At 39.1% G+C, this 16,343-nt stretch overlaps 1 protein-coding gene across 1 annotated transcript in view; it reads left to right on the top strand.

Annotated features, from left to right (window-relative positions):
- Positions 1-8,718: 8,718 nt before the first annotated feature.
- The window catches only part of LOC120541716 (transmembrane immune signaling adaptor TYROBP), a 32,045-nt gene continuing 24,420 nt past the window's right edge, over positions 8,719-16,343 (top strand). The window contains exon 1 of the mRNA XM_039773599.1: positions 8,719-8,900. Within this exon, the coding sequence (XP_039629533.1) occupies positions 8,834-8,900 (67 nt within the window). The 5' untranslated portion in view covers positions 8,719-8,833. The remainder of the gene's footprint in view (positions 8,901-16,343) is intronic.

The following is a 16,343-nucleotide window of genomic DNA, read 5'->3' as shown; positions in this document are numbered from 1 at the left end:
CAAAGTGCTGTACCAGTGCATGCTCCTCAACCTGCCCTAACCTGATTTAAATAAACTACAATGGACCGAGGGAAACCCTAACCTTTATAGGGCTGAGGGCAGTGACGGGCAGGTGGTCCTTGTGATGTATCAAGTCCACAGCTCACGTCAAAAAGGCCACTTTTTAAATAAATAATCGGCACCTTAGCGGCTTAGAGAGGGGGCGTGGTAGTGTGGTGGATCGGTTCCCAGGGAATTCATGATGCGTGCGATCCTCGCTTATGTGCACAGGTGAGGAGTTGTTCCTGGGAGCTGCTAACTGACACATCTGATTCACGTCCCCCTGATAAATAGAAGCGTGAGGCGGCTAGCAGAAAAGGGGGATAAAAAGAAAGAAAAAATGGAGGGAGGTTGCAGGAGAAGAAGAAGGCAAGAAGCAGGGAGAGAAAAGCTGGTGCAGGAGAGCACGAACGAGCAAGCACATGCTCAAGGGCAGCTGAGCTGTGAGCCTGGGTGTTCAGCCGGCACCCGAGGAGCAGTCAATTGTGGTCGCTCCCGCCGAGCATTTTATGAAGAGCAGGAGTGACCGGAAGAAGGATGGCTCGTCATGGAAAGCAGCGGGAGTCGGGACTTGGGACATGAAAGCACCAGCGTGAGCACCCTGGTCGCAGGGGGGCCCAATTTGTGGTTTAGTGAAGCCCACTGGAGCCAGAGATTGGTGAGGTGAATGAACCAGCTGAAGAAGGCATAGAGAAGGTCAGCTACAGGTAGGGTGGCTCCACTGGCGCATAGCCTGGATGGGAGAAGCAGGGGAGTCACAAGTAAAAGAAGGCTCCATGCTTTGCGTTTTTAAAGAGACTGTTTCCAGCCATTGTTTTAACCTCATTGTTTTTTAATGGTTTTTCTAATGGATTTAATCCTACACCTTTCACTCATTTTATGGATTATTTATTTAAGTACATATTTCAAAGCACTGCACTTTATTTTGAAAATTTTGTTTTGTTTGTTGTTGTTTTAATAAAAGCACTTGGCACTTTTGCACCATCCCTTTGCTTCATTGTTTGTGCCTCACTGTACAGCTCATCAGTGACATTACCAACGGTGTCGGGTTTGAGGGCTCCAAGAAGCAAGATGGGAGCATGGCGTGAACCCGTGTCGTCACAGTCCTCTTGGGGAACCACCCACAAGACACAAGGAACTTTATACAGGCATAAAAAACAAAACAGATAATTGACAAAAGTAACAATTACATAAATAACTAAAAGTACATTAAACAAGGAATTGAACCCCAGCCATTTAGCTGTTGTGATTATAATAATGCACTCTAATCAGGAATACTTTAAAAAGATATGGAAGGTTAACTGAAGCCTCTTTATATATAAATCTCTATTTATAATAACCAACAATGGACTACATTTTTTATTCATTTATTGAGCTACCTTTTAAATATAGTATGAAATTGATGGGTAACCTATTACTAATTAAAGACAAGAGTAAGTGTATAAAGCAAAAACTGCATGTATCTCTGAGATACTCTTAATATGTTCTAATGAGCACTAGTTTGTACACTACGTTTATTGAAGCAATTAACTTTAAACAATTGGGTATGTTTCATTTCTTGTGAAAAATGAAGTGAAAATGGTTTTAAAAAAAATGTACTTATTGCAACAAAAACAGTTTAAGCAGAAAATAAAATTAAAACTGCTTACAAAGAAACCATAACAAAAACTTATCAGATCAGATCCAGAAAACAGTCTAATTTATTATTCATTATTCAACAGCAAACACACATGACAATTGTCCATGAATAAGTCCCAGTGCAGCAGTAATGGAAGAAGTGGTATGGAGTAAAAGGTGATGATCCCAGGAACAGCTTTCTGTAAGTCCTGATGAGGCAAGGGCTGTGATTTGGGGAGTGCTCCCTCTGATGAAGCACAATGTCCAATCCAACATTACTCAAATGACAGGCAGGCATGAGACAGTCCATACATCCTTACAGGTTCATCATCCAGGGTAGAAATGATATTCCACAGGGGTTATGGCAGACAAGACAAATGGGTGAAGAGAAACACAGACAACTGCATTCTTTGCTGCTTAACTGGCTCCTTTTTAAGATTCCCGGTGGCCACTCTTGTCCTCAGCAACTCCTTCGTTCACTTCAAACATCCAACTAGGGGAACAACCTCAGGGCAGCTGGGAAGTTGAGTCATTTATGTTGTACTGCTGCTACAAAGTGACCCTTAGTGGCAACACTCTGTTTCATAATACACAAAACCCAAAAGAAGCATAATATTCTGCTCACCTTTTATCAAATGCTCCAGTGATGCCAGATGAACCCATTATGAAAGATGTCATAGACGTTATAGACTTCTTACGCAAAAGATGGCTTTCCTGATAATGTAATGTCTCAAGTACCATGACCATCAGAAACTTCTCCAGATGGCACAGATAATGCCTAATGTGTAGAGCTTCCTAACATCTCAAACCAGGAAGGTAATGACTCCTGTATTGAAAGAGCTCATGAACTGTGGTTATAACCATTTCTTTAATTCTCCCACACACCTCAAGATAACTCACCCCTTATAAAACTTGATTTATGATGCAAAGTCTTGACTTATGATGACCCAAAGCAAGCTCCTAACTTTATTGACAATTTCTACTGGTATATTCGGTTTACTGTGGCTACTTCTGTGATAATTCTGTCATAAATTCCTTCTACATCTTTCCAGTGTTTACAATTCCTTTGTCATGATCTTCTTTCAAATGTATTTATGTTTTTGCTTTATTTTCATTTAATTTCTTTTTATATGTGGAGTTTTATTATCCATGGAATAAGTTTCTTATATTAGTTTTGTGGAATTCTCTTGTTTTAAGAGTCCTAAATATATTTTACATCTTCCAGCCATTTTGTTTCTAATGAATTGCTATGTTGCTATGGGTAGTGCTGCTTGTGTCATCGGGTGTCAAGGGTAAGGGCTCGTTTATACTTCACGCTCAGAACGCATACACACTCGCATCATGGCTGCCACGCGTTCCCAGTGTTCATTTGACGTGTCGTCTGAGCAGGTCCTCAGAAATTAATGCGACGCATATGCAAGTTGCAGTACCAGTAAAAAGTCGGGGTGCGCAGTGTGATAAAAGTTGGAATGTGACGTCAGAGTCTCTGGTTACTATCTACATGTGACAGAAAGCCGCTTACGGATCCTACGAGACCGATGTGCGCGCTTCGATGTTTGATGAATGGTTCGATGTGGTGAAGCAAAATGCTGACATGCAAATGCATTCATGGTGCTTTTATATTCAAGCATCGCATATTCCCGATCGTAATGACACGATACATTTTAAAAGTCTCACATGTCATCTGCTGTGCTGTTTTTTTTTCTAGGGCTTCCTCCAGACCTGACAGCAGCGGCAAACAGCAATAGATCGCCACACAGAACACATTAAATGTATGATATTCCAACTCTCTGCACATTTAGAATCCTAAGATTTATACTTGATACCACTTTCATGATAAAATGCATTAAAGTATGTATGTTACATTTTACAGATAAATCGTTAATTTCATTTAAATAATGAATACTTTTAATAATTACACACATGGGGGTGACACAGTGGCAGAGCGGTAGCACTGCTGTCTCACAGGGAGTCACATCGCTGGTATTCCCTGCCTGAAGTTTGCATGTTTTCCTGCTGGGTTTCCACAGTGTGCTCCAGTTTCCTTCCAAAGATATGCAGATTTGGTGACACTAAAATGACGTTAGGGTATGTGCTTGTATTCACCTTATGATGAGCTGATGCCCGTCCAGGGATTGTTTTAGCCTCGTGCCCAATGCTTGTTGGAATGGACAAATCCCTGGATTGATGGATTTAATCATCCTTTTCAGAGATATTGCGGTAAGTTGTCATCGGAATTCACAACACAGTGAAGCCAAACCTGTTCTTACCGTGTTGACATCTCACAGTGCCACCTGGTGGATTCCTCCAGATTTCCGTAAGGACGCTGGAAAGGGGTGTGTGGCACTCCCAATATCTATGCAAAACGACGAAGGTCCAAGTCTTTAGAGTCCTGGTGCTACCTGTCGTGCTATATGGCTGCGAGACAAGGACACTATCCAGTGACCTGAGATGAAGACTGGACTCCTTTGATACTGTGTCTCTCCGGAAAATCCTTGGGTACTGTTGATTTGACTTTGTATCGAATGAGAGGTTGCTCATGGAGTCCCAAATGACGCACATTACCTGCATTGTGAGGGATCGTCAGTTACGGCACTACAGCCATGTGACGCGTATCCCCGAAGGTGATCCGTCTCATAAGATCCTCATTGTTGGGGACCCAAGTGGCTGGGCCAGGCCAAGGGGTCGCCCACATAACACCTGGCAGCAGCAGATAGAGGATCATTTCCGGAGGGTAGGACTGGACCGCGTGTCTGCCTGGGGTGTTGCCAACCAGGATCCCAAGTTGTTTTGTCGTGTAGTGGGTGCAGCAACGCACTGTACCAGTGCATGCTCCCCAACTTGACTTGATACACTATATAGTCTCCTTTCAAATTATACCATAACTGGTATTTCACTAAATCACTTTTCTTTCCTGTCTCAACAAGATAGTTATATCTTTTAAGGTTTATGACAGCCTTCTTCCACCTTAAGGCTTCTGGACTAATGGATCAACCACCAGGAGTCAAGTGCAGCAAAGTCCTTATACCACACGCTGCATGGAATACTGTACACCGTTTTCAGTGCAGATTTCTTGCTTTTGGCATTAAAAGGGGACAGTCTGCAGAGTGTTGGTAGGTTTATGGGCTATTTTGATGCATGGATGCCCAGCTGTATATGTATGTGGGACAAACATATAAAACACTTGCAACACGCATACAAGAACATTGCAACGCTGTCAAAAGGAATTACCCCTAATCTCTGATATACACACATCCAAGTTCAACCAGACACACATTTAACTGGGACACGGTGTAAGTAAAATTCAGGGCTAATACTAGAAGTGCCAGAGAGCTGGCTGAGTCATGGCTCTCAAATGAAAACACCATTAACAGATATTTGGACCTGAACCCAGCATACACAGGCTTAAAAACAAAGAACACCTAAATAATGAAAAGACTTTATGACCAACAATGCCACCTGACTGATCCAACCTCATTTGCTATATATTGCCTTTGATTCCTGTATGTCTAATCAATTTCTGTTGATGATAATACATGGTCAGTTGTCGAAAGCTTAGAAATAAAAAGCTATTATAAGATACGTGATTCATTTTCTCCCTTTATGGATTACTATTGTGGCCGATGGCCGGGGCTCTTGCCCTATACTGCAAGGACCAGGGTGAGAAAATATATCCAGAGCTGTACCGATAGATGGCAGCCCCCCTGGGTTGCAGCGGTGCCTAGGATTCCCACAGGGCTCCATGAGAATTGGAATTTGGAGCAGCCCTGTTGTGTTCTGTGGGCGCCACCAGGGGTTGCTGCAGGAATTTTGTGGCAGCACTTTCACCACACCCGGTAGTGATGTCGGAAGAGGTCGTCAGACACCCAGAGCACTTCCAGTTGCCCTATAAAAGGAGCTAGCCACACAACAAAGCTTGGGGCAGGAGGAGGAGTGGAGGCGAAGAGGAAGAGAAAAAGAGAGAGAGAGAAAGAAGAAGAAAAGAAAGATAGTGCTGTGTGCTGTAGACTGTGTCACTGGGTGCTTTGTACTGTGCTGTGCAGTAGGGAACGAGACAAAAGCATTTCCCCACTGAAATAAACGTGTGTTGTGCTGAACTTGGGCTCTGTGGCTGGCGTAACTGGGATTTGTGGAGCTGTACGCCCCCTGGTGGTCACACTAGCTACAAATATACTAACTGTAATATCGACCTTCGCTTCCATATATACATCTATATATACTTCAAAGATTAATTGTAACTTATGAATGCACCATTAGGTAATTTGCCTACCACCTTTATCATTAGCTGCTTTTTCACAGTATAGTTTCATTTTCAATTACTCCGGTCCTATGTTGCTTGTTGTAAGTTCAGTTCTTCTTTTCTGCACAAAGCCAAATTTTGCACTCTTTAATTACCAATGACTCTGACTCCATAAATGATTCATCGTCTGTCTACATGTGCGTAAAGGTGCAATATGTGACTTTACAATTGGGTATGCCAGCAGTCTGGCTCGTTCAAACTGGAACAACATTTTCAAACCATTATTGTGGAATAATGCTTCTAATCCTTAAAGGCGTGTGGTGGACCCAAGATAAGAATTATTAATTACTCAGATTATAATTAAATTCCTTGCTATTTCAAAGGGAAGAGTTAAAGGGCCAAGGTTGTGCAAAACTTTCAAAAAAGACTCTAGTGAATTTGAATAAGTGTTTTGGCTTTGAACAATGATTGATTGTTCTCTGGATCTGAGACATTTATGCCGTTAGGTAGATCGACAAACTTTTATCTCCTGCTCTGTTTTCCTTGCCATTGTGACCTGCCACCTATTCAGCTCTTGGCAGTACAACGAGGACATATCAATCAGGGCCTAGCAGATATCTCTGAAAGAAACACAAAGTAAATGTAGTGGGAATAGCTCAAGGGTTCTGTGGTCTTGGCATTTGATACAATTCAATAGCAGGAGCTTTTAGAACCGCAGACAGTTTGCACGTTCTTCCTGATTCTTCATGGGTTTTTCTGTGGGTACTTTGGCTTTCCTCTCACATCTCAAAGATACCACTAGACTTCCAAAAAGCTTTTACCCTTGATAGAATAAACTGTTATCTCCCACATAATTATCTGTTTGATTTGTGATCAAGAATCCATTATAGTAGCACTAGCTCTACCAATAACTCAGCATTACTGTTTCAGTTTTTCTGTAGATGAGGCACTTTGATCTATGGGTGCTGTTTTCTCCACCAATGAAACTATTGACTTTTCATTGTACAATAAGGCATAATAGTAGGAAATTAAACTGAACTGAATCAAGATATGGAAGTTATGTTAATTAGTGTCACCAAACTGAAGCTTCTATGAGTTAGGATGGGTGTGTGGGGGTTCCTTGTGATAGTTTGGGTCCCTGTTTGGGGTTAGTTGTACTTGGTGCAATCAGGACTGTCTGTTTCTTTCCATGATTTGTAAAAAAAAGATATTCGTTATAAAATGGATGGATAGTTTGATAATGCATCAGCTACCTGCTCTTACATTTTTTATAACGATAAGCATAAAAATGGCAGTGTTTTATTCATGAATATGTAAGGAATTGCAATACAAGACTTTAAGGTGTATTTAGTCTGTAGTGGATGGTATAATAACGTAGAAATATACTTCTCATGCCATATGAAATACAAACACTGTTCAGTTTAACATAAAACTATTGTCATAATCTCTCTATTATAAAAAAAAAATCTTGAGAAGGCAGATTAGAGAGACAAGACGTGATCTTCTCAGAAGACAATTTGAAGTCCTACGAGAGACACTTTAACTTGCTCCCAGCTCTTAAAACAATGACAAGCGACAAGCAAAACACACAGCTCGCAGCAGATGATCTGATCACTTTTTCCTTGCGTGCGTTCAGTTTGCCAGAAAGTGGCAAAAAGGACAGCGGCTGTACAGGCTTTAAAATGATCGACAGGCAGCATGACAGCAGCTGCCCCCCTTCACATTGCGAGCTGTGTTTTACGTCCTGCGAGAAAGAGATGTAACAATGCCCGGGGCCAGAAATAAAGGACAAGTATTGTTTTACAAAAGTTTTTAAAGTAAAAGTGAAAATAATGCATATGTAACAATTCCCATGAAAATAACAATCTCTTTAAATTGTATATCCAGTAAACCAAACACAGGGGTGGGCGAATGAAGTAAGCAGGGGTGGAGCCCCCTAGTTATTCCTAAAAATTATTACATCGACCTGACTGACCCTGTCGATTTGATTACAGAGCCACATAGTAAGAAAAACTCATCAAAGACTTTGTTGGACAGCTATCAAAGGATCTTGACCATACATTATTCTCCATCCATCCATTATCTAACCCGCTATATCCTAACCACAGGGTCACGGGGGTCTGCTGGAGCCAATCCCAGCCAACACAGGGCGCAAGGCAGGAAACAAACCCCGGGCAGGGCGCCAGCCCACCGCAGACACTATTCTCCCCTCCTGCTAAATGAATCTTAGGCTGGAGAGGTCTGTTAACTTTTGACACTCAAGATGCCCCTTTACAGGTTTTAAAATGCTTTTTCTTTCCTAGTGTCTATATAAACACAGGGAACTCCAGTTTCTGTACAGCAACTTGACTGAAGAAGGGGTCTGAACTGCCTCGAAAGCTTACATATTGTAATCGGCTCACTTTGCCAGTAAAAGAAGTCATTTTGCTTCACTTCTCATTGCATCAATAATGGCTAACACGGCACATCACCCCGCTATTACAAACATATTAACCTAAAAGTGTATTACGTCTATTCTCAATGGATATTTAACAATGATGATAAAAATCAAATCACTCATTTTTATTTAGATTAGAGCGAACCAAAGATGGATAACAGTTCATAGTAAGTGACGAGTGATGTTCACTTTATGATGGCACTTCCAAAAATACCCTCAACATTTCCACTGTTTGCTGTCTTTGGTGCTGTTAAATAAGGGCATAAGAGCTTTGAGAATCAAATGTCTGAATTTTAATTCTACTTTTATAAGAGGAAGAAGCACTCTGTGGCCAAACTTGAGGCCAGTGATGTCAGAAATACAGTTAAAACTCGTTACTTCCTCTTTGAAGTCAGTGTGTTGACCAAGCCCTGCTGTGGCCCTTAAACAGAGGAAGTGTCTTACTTGAAGCATTTTGTTTTTTAACTTGTTTTTATCAAATTTCATGATACTCAGTGGATATGCTCAGAAAGATGGCACTGAAAGATATGTCAGTGGTTGCGCTCTTCATGTTTCTTGGGATACTGGGTGAGTAAAGTAAATATACTTTCTTAAAAAAGTCTATATAGATAGATATAGAAATCTATTTTATACATGTATGATATCGGACATTTTATGTATATAAAGTTTAGTTATGGGTTGTGTCAACATTTATCTGCAAAAGATAAAAAAGAGTTATTCCTAAAGTGAAAAAGAAGAGCACATCTCTAACTCTGACTCTAATGGCAGGCCTTTAATGTTGTAGTCCTTTTTCAGCATTGGAATCGCCTTTACTTTTTTTTAGGTGCACATTGACAAAGCCTTTCAGTAAATATGTGATATAATACCAATATAATAGTGCAGTAAACATTACTATATTTAAACACTTTATATAATTTCTATTATATTAGATAAATAGTGTATACAAATTATATCAGTATTATATAACATAGGCTATCTTGTATTTACTGAATTTGGTTTTTTTATTTAGATCAGAGCACAGCGATTCTCAAAGAATTTAAATTATATATGGCCATATAGTGCATCCATATTAATATTATTTACACTTTTGTTACAGTTACTTTTACAGTAATTATTTAAACTTTATCATTACAAATACAAACTTTAACACAGTGGGTAGCCATGGCATGTACAAAGACTATTGAAATGGGGGGAAATTCATTAAACATGTGTTTTCGGACCTCAAAAATAAATGAACACCACCAGCCTTTTTATCACGTTCAGCTTTTATGCCATTGATTGCATTAATATTCTGGATGCTGCCTCGCAACAAAGAGACTGGGGTTCAAGTTTCCAGTACTCCCAGTCTGGAGTTTACCCCATTTCCTCCTAAGACAGGCAGTTTAGGTGGATTGTCACTGCGAAAGTGACACCTGATGTGTGTGTGTGTGTGCCCACCGTGTGATGGACTAGGGGGTCCTACCCATGAAATGCTCCCTGTTCCCACCTTGTGCCCAGTGGTGTAGGCTCCAGCTTCACTGTGACGCTACACCTGAAAGATGGGTCCAGAAAATGGATGGATAAAGTTATTATTCTTTAATAATCACCATTTTTATCTACTTTCTTTGTTTAAATCTTGACATTTAAAAAATATTATTTTGATTGTGACAAGAAGATACTTCTTTCACAAATAAAAACAAATTTTTAGACATGTTCAGATTTGTTTTAGAAGCAGGGCCAGCAGATTATTTTTGCACAATTTCAAACAAATATTTTTTTTTTTCATGAAGAGTTAATTCTCCCCAGCGGTTTATGTGTTGTTTCTGGTTTTAGGTAAAATATACACGGTATGTCAGTTTGAACTGATGACCCTTCCAGAACTGAGGCCTGAGTTGCCTCGAAAGCTTGCATATTGTAATCTTTTTAGTTAGCCAATAAAAGGTGGCATTTTGCTTGACGTTTCACTATAGCCTTTATTTGCAAATATTTTGGTGCACCGTAAAGCAATTAAGAGGTTGTGAGTAAGTTATGAGTAAAGGAGTAAAATACGCTCTTAAGCAGCACATTAGTGAAGATCATAGCACTTTCATTTTATTTAAAAATTAATCTAGGTAATGGAGTTACTATACATATTAAAGAATAAATGTGCACTCACTCACTTACTGTATATCTGGCTAATCAAAACAATTCACATTCGCTTTATTTGCTGAACATGTCTCTCAAAACGCACTGGCTTCACTCCTTGTGCCCACCAAGGCTCACCCGTCCATATTAAAATCAGGTTGCAATGAGTTTCTCTGCAGCGGTGCATGGAAGGCTGGACTGTTATGTCGATGGACAACACAGTGCAAGGCCATTTAGAGCCACCAGTCAATGCACATGTTTGGAGCTAATTTTGGACGTCCATATTACTCAAAGGAAGTGGTTTGTAAGTCCACCCCAGTGGATCCTCAGCCAGAAAATGCTGCTGACAGTCCGTTCAGGTGTTGAGCTGCTTATCATGTACCGTAGGTACGACAAATTGTAAGGGACAACTAAGATCATAAAATGTGAAAGATGCTTTATTCAAGAGACAGCAGAGAAATAGAAACTCTTGTTTAACATAAAGCGCCTGATTAGCAGTACATTAAATAAAATAGGGGATGGATAAGGTTTACATGAGTACGAAGCAATTTTGGTTCACTCCAAGTCTGAAATAAACATTAAAATCACATTGAATAGCAGAGGAAAAAATATTTTAAAACCGTATGGAATGTAATTACTTGAAATCACTAGGAAAATGAAAACAATGAAAAAATAAATGGACCAATTAGCAAATCACACTATTCAACAAGGGGCAGCACGGTGATGCAGTGGCGTAGTGGTAGCACAGCTGCCTCGCAGTTAGAGACACGGGTTCACTTCCTGGGCCCTCCCTGCGTGGAGTCTGCATGTTCTCCCTGTGTCTGCGTGAGTTTTCTCTGGGTGCTCTGGTTTCCTCCTACAGTCCAAAGACATGCAGGTTAGGCATTGGCGAAGCTGAATTGTCCCTAGTGTGTGCTTGGTGTGTGTGTGTGCCATGCCCGGAGTCTGTTCCTGCCTTGTGCCCTGTGTTGGCTGGGATTGGCTCCAGCAGACCCCTGTGACCCTGTTTAAGGATATGGTGGGTTGGAAAATGACTGACTATTCAACAAATAGTACCACATCAAAATAAATTGTTTTTAAGTTGTTTTTTTTTTTTTTTTGTATTATTATTTGCTTACCTTGTTAATACAGCAGCAATGCTGAGCTTACATAGTGTTACTGTCCCATAGCTCAAGACAAAGGGGTTCAAATTCCAGTTAAAATCTCCTTGCATGGGTATTCTCCCCACACTCCATTTTCCTCTTGATTGTGAAGATGTGACTCTAAAATGGCCCAGTTCAGAGAGTGTGAGTATGTGCGCCTGGAGATCACTGCTTTGGCCCCGCTGCTGCCAAAATAAGCTTTGCAACATCCTACTCGCTTCTACAGAACTAGGAGGATTTTAGTAATAAACCTTTCTTTTCACTTTTCTTTAGTGAGCATCATTTAAAGGTATTTTACTGGCACACTACTATAGTGTAGTTACTGTATTATAATCCATTGCTGGAGACTAGGTTGGGGGCTCCCTTATATTTACAGTATATATTACGGGGTATCAAATAGGTAAATATACCAAATTTCAAAATATATAAAGTCATCATCTGCATATATAAAGTTAGTATCTCTAAGCACATAAAGTCAGTGTCTGGAATATATAAATCAATTTTAAATAAAGGAAGTCAGCTCAGAATGCATTAAGTCGACTATGAATATATAAAGGCAATTCAAGACAATTCTAAATATACAAAGGCAACTTCTAAATATATACAGTAAGCATCTGAATATACAAAGTCAAACTTAAAGAGAAAATATGAAATCCAATACATGTAGTGTCAAATCTGAATATATGAAATTAGTCTTGAAATATATAAAGCCAAATTCAGTTTATAAAAAATCAGATTCAATATGTATAATGTCAGTCAGTGAACATATAAACTCAGACTTGCCTTAATATGAAATCCAATGTACGTTAGATGGAGTTGATCCCTAATATATAAAGTCTGTGTCTATATAATAAAGCTAGATTCAGTAAATATAAAGTCAGCATCAAAATTAGCATATATATATATATATATATATATATATATATATATATAAAATTCATATAAATATATATATATATATATTCTATATAAATACACAAATATAATTGTGAACTTTTAGTGAATTCTAAACATGCGCAGTCGAGTCTGAAATATTTAAAGTAATAAGAATGTCAGCATTGGCTCTATACCAAAGCCCTGACCTATAAAAGCCATTTAAAAAAACAATAACTAACTAACCAACTAACTAACTAGCTAAATAAATAAATCTGTTGTGTTATTTCACAGTTATCATCGAGTTGCAGATTTTCCTTGTTTCTTAACTATCATGAGTGCCTGTAAATAAACTCTGCACCCATTTGTTTTGCTCTTGAGGCTGTGTGAACTTTCACCTTTCCACATACAGTTACACAGATATAAATTGCTTGCACCCTGCCCTGTCTGGGGTTCTTTCCTGCCTTGTATCCAGTGTTGCAAGGATAGGCTTTGTCCCTCATGAACCTAAATTGGAATAATGGATATGAGATATTTTTGTTCCAATGCAGTCTGCCTTTATACTCCTGAGTCTTACAGGCAAATTCCAGATTGTGTGGAGTTTTCATGGTCTCCTCATGTCTGTGTGGGTTTTTCTCACTCATCCCTAAAGATATACATGATTGGATAAGTAAGTGAGCGTGTGTCATGCAGTGGACTGATGCTCTATTTGTCACTGGAAGAGTGTCTAGCTACCTGAGACCCTGGGCTGGATAATTGAGATCAGATGATGTAATTCCTCTTGAAACCATTTCTTCCTATATACTGAGCATTTCTATTAAGAAGCTCTGAGTACTGCATGCATTTTCTAATATAGGAAAAAATAGCAAAAAAACACCAGAAAACAACAAACACAATGAAATAAGTATAATCAATTATGCAGATATAAACAAATATTTATAAAGTAAATGTGAAAAGTATGGATGCATTAAGTTAAGGACAGGTGACAGTAAAGAAGAGAAAATCTTCATTGATTTCTTGCCTCTTTATCTTGATACCTTCTTGCTAAACTACCACCCTGTCATACAATGAATGCTTTTTCTAAAATATATGGTTATTAATGCAGCTAATATTCATCCATTCATTTCCTGAACCTCCTCAATCCGTTTCAGACTAACAGAGAGCCAGCACTGTAAGAAAGGCAGGAGTCAACCATGAACAAGCAGGAAGTGTGCCAAGCAGTGCTTCTGCCATAGCAACAAAAAAGTCAGCCAGTTTGCAGTCATTGGAAAAAGTTATTTCTTCAAAAAAAGCTACATCTGTTATTAATGTGAGCTGTGCAACATAAACAGAAAGTATCTCATGTAAGACATTGTTCCTTTTTGGTAAGAAAAGAAGTAAGAATCTGAGAAAATGTGCACCGTGTAGTGTTCATTGACACACACACTGAGTTAACCTAGCTTATCGCTGAAGACTACACTCTTAAAAATAAAGGTGCCAGAGTGGTTCTTCAGAGCGATGCCATAGGGCAGGGGTCTTCAGTCACAGTCCTGGAAGGCTATGGTGGCTGCAGGTTAGACAGTCCTTGTTGATAATGAAACTTGGTATTTAACTTTTTGGCTTATTCGTGCTTTCATTCATTCAAGAGAAATTTTAATTGCACTATAGAGTTTCTTTCTCTGAGAACATTATCCATGTGTTTTGTGCACCAGAACAGATGTAACCTTAATGGTCCTTCCAATTCCCCTCTCATTTATTATCAAGCACTTTTAACACAGATACCTGGAGAGCTGCTGGTTTATTGGTTATCTACATTTCATTATGGACTAATGTCTGGTTTAGAAAACTTAAATGCAGCTGCTAAAAACTAAAAAAGACAATTAAGGGTTCTGAATTATAACAGGCAACATAAATAAAATTAAACCCAAAAAAGTATTGCTTTAGTAGTTAATAAATGGGTTCTAATTATGAAATTGGCTGAAGTGAAAACCTGTCACTGCGGACTTCCAGGACTGTAATTGAGAACTTCTGATCTACAATGTACAGAAACTAAAATTTGTTTTTGATGAATGAAAGTGCTAACAAGGCATATAGTTAAATACCAGGATTCATTATCAGTAAGGACCAAGTTCTAATTAGGTAACTTGCTAGAAAGAAAACTTGTAGCCGCTGCGGCCCTATAGGACCCTTGCCATAGGGGAACCATTATTGGTTCCCAAAAGACCCAGCCGCATGAAGGTTTCAGAAAGAACCTTGGTTTATTTAGATCGGTAACAGGCTCCATACAGCAAATAATCATGAATAGGTGCCAAATATTTGTGAAATATTTGAGGATCATTATTATGGAAGGGCTCTGGCTGCATACATACAGTAACACACACTAAGTCCAGGCTTATTTAATCTGTTAGAGTCCTGCCAGGTAGCCTACCAACATTAAAGTTGTCAGATTTCTTCGACATATTAGGAAGATTTTCAGATTACAAAGAACTATCTCCATATGCAAATAACTCTTTTCAGAATTAAATGGTTACTTGTCAAGTAATGGTTCTATGAGGAACCACACAACTGAGTATAGAATTATAAAGTGCCATTAAAGAACCATTCTTTTTAACAGTGTATGGTGCTCCATAAATGCTGCATGGTGTGTCTCTGCATTCTGTTGTAGACTGTAACTGCAGACTATAGTGCCTTATAAATTCTGTATGGCAGTGCTTCCCAAACTCGGTCCTGGGGACCCCCTGTGGCTGCAGGTTTTTGTTCCAACCAGCTTGTTTTTAATTGGACTCCTGGACTAATTAAGCAAACTGTTATTTCTCAAGTTCTGTGTTTTGGGAGCAATATAGAAATTAGAAAACTAAGTTTGCTAAAAAAAAAAAAAAATTATATTAAAATGTACCAAGCAGTTATATGGGAAAAATGTATATTTTTTTCTTTTTAACAAATAGGGGGCTTTGCCCCCTGCTCGCTTCACTCTCCAAACACCAGCACTACTCGTCGTTGTGAAGAGGGGGGCTGAACGCACTTCAAGGAGATACGGTCGATCCTCTGAAACCCCTCTTAAATGGTGATGCAATGGGAATCAAATAACAGTTGTTTTTTTTACCTCCTCTTTGCTTGATCAGCTGCTGGCTTGCTGATACTTGCTGTGCTGCATAATCTGCACTTCGTGCGGCGCTTTGAACATTTAAAAGCCTGTACAGCGCCTGTCCTTTTGTCTCACTGCCTTGTCTCTCTTCCTCCCCAGACATCCTCAAACACTATGCAATCTCTTTTTGCTGTTCCGTTATTTCACCAAGTAATATTTTCTGTTTGTTTGTGCTAATGCGATCTTTAGTCTCATTTTTTTGAGACTTTCGAATTATCCTACTTCCATTATCTCTAACCTGCTCTGCATGTGTATCAAGGGACTTGCTTCCAACGGTTGTAAGTATGACGTGACTTTTCCGTCTCGCGGGAGGTGAAAGTCTCTCTCTGTCTCTCTTCAAAAGATCACGTCTCGTCGCAGGAAAAAAGTCTTGTATCATCACAAGATTTTTTTTTTTTTATAATAGGGAGATATTCTCATTTTGATTTTCATTCTGCTTTTCCAGGTCATCTAATTGTTTAATTAATCCATTATTTACTAATTAGCTGGTCTGATGCTAAAGTAGTTGCAGCCTTTGATTATTCAGTGTTGTTTGCCAGCGTGTCTGCTCTGCTCGTTTTTAATTGTCATTAATAAGATACAACGGAGGGAGAAAAACTGCACAGAGAAAGGGCAAAATATAATGAAATCAACAAAAGAGAGTCAAGCATTTAAATCTTTAGCAAATGCAGAAATATTTCTAAATGTCTTATAAATGTAAATATAAATGCTGCTGTACTTTTCTGAATGTAGAATAAAGGAAAAAAAATACCAGCTAATTAAATGAGA

The sequence above is a fragment of the Polypterus senegalus genome, chromosome 12 (assembly GCF_016835505.1).
Source record: "Polypterus senegalus isolate Bchr_013 chromosome 12, ASM1683550v1, whole genome shotgun sequence".
In the NCBI taxonomy this organism is placed as follows: domain Eukaryota; kingdom Metazoa; phylum Chordata; class Cladistia; order Polypteriformes; family Polypteridae; genus Polypterus; species Polypterus senegalus.
The sequence above is the reverse complement of the archived record's forward strand: the minus strand, read 5'-3'. Positions and strand labels throughout refer to the sequence as shown.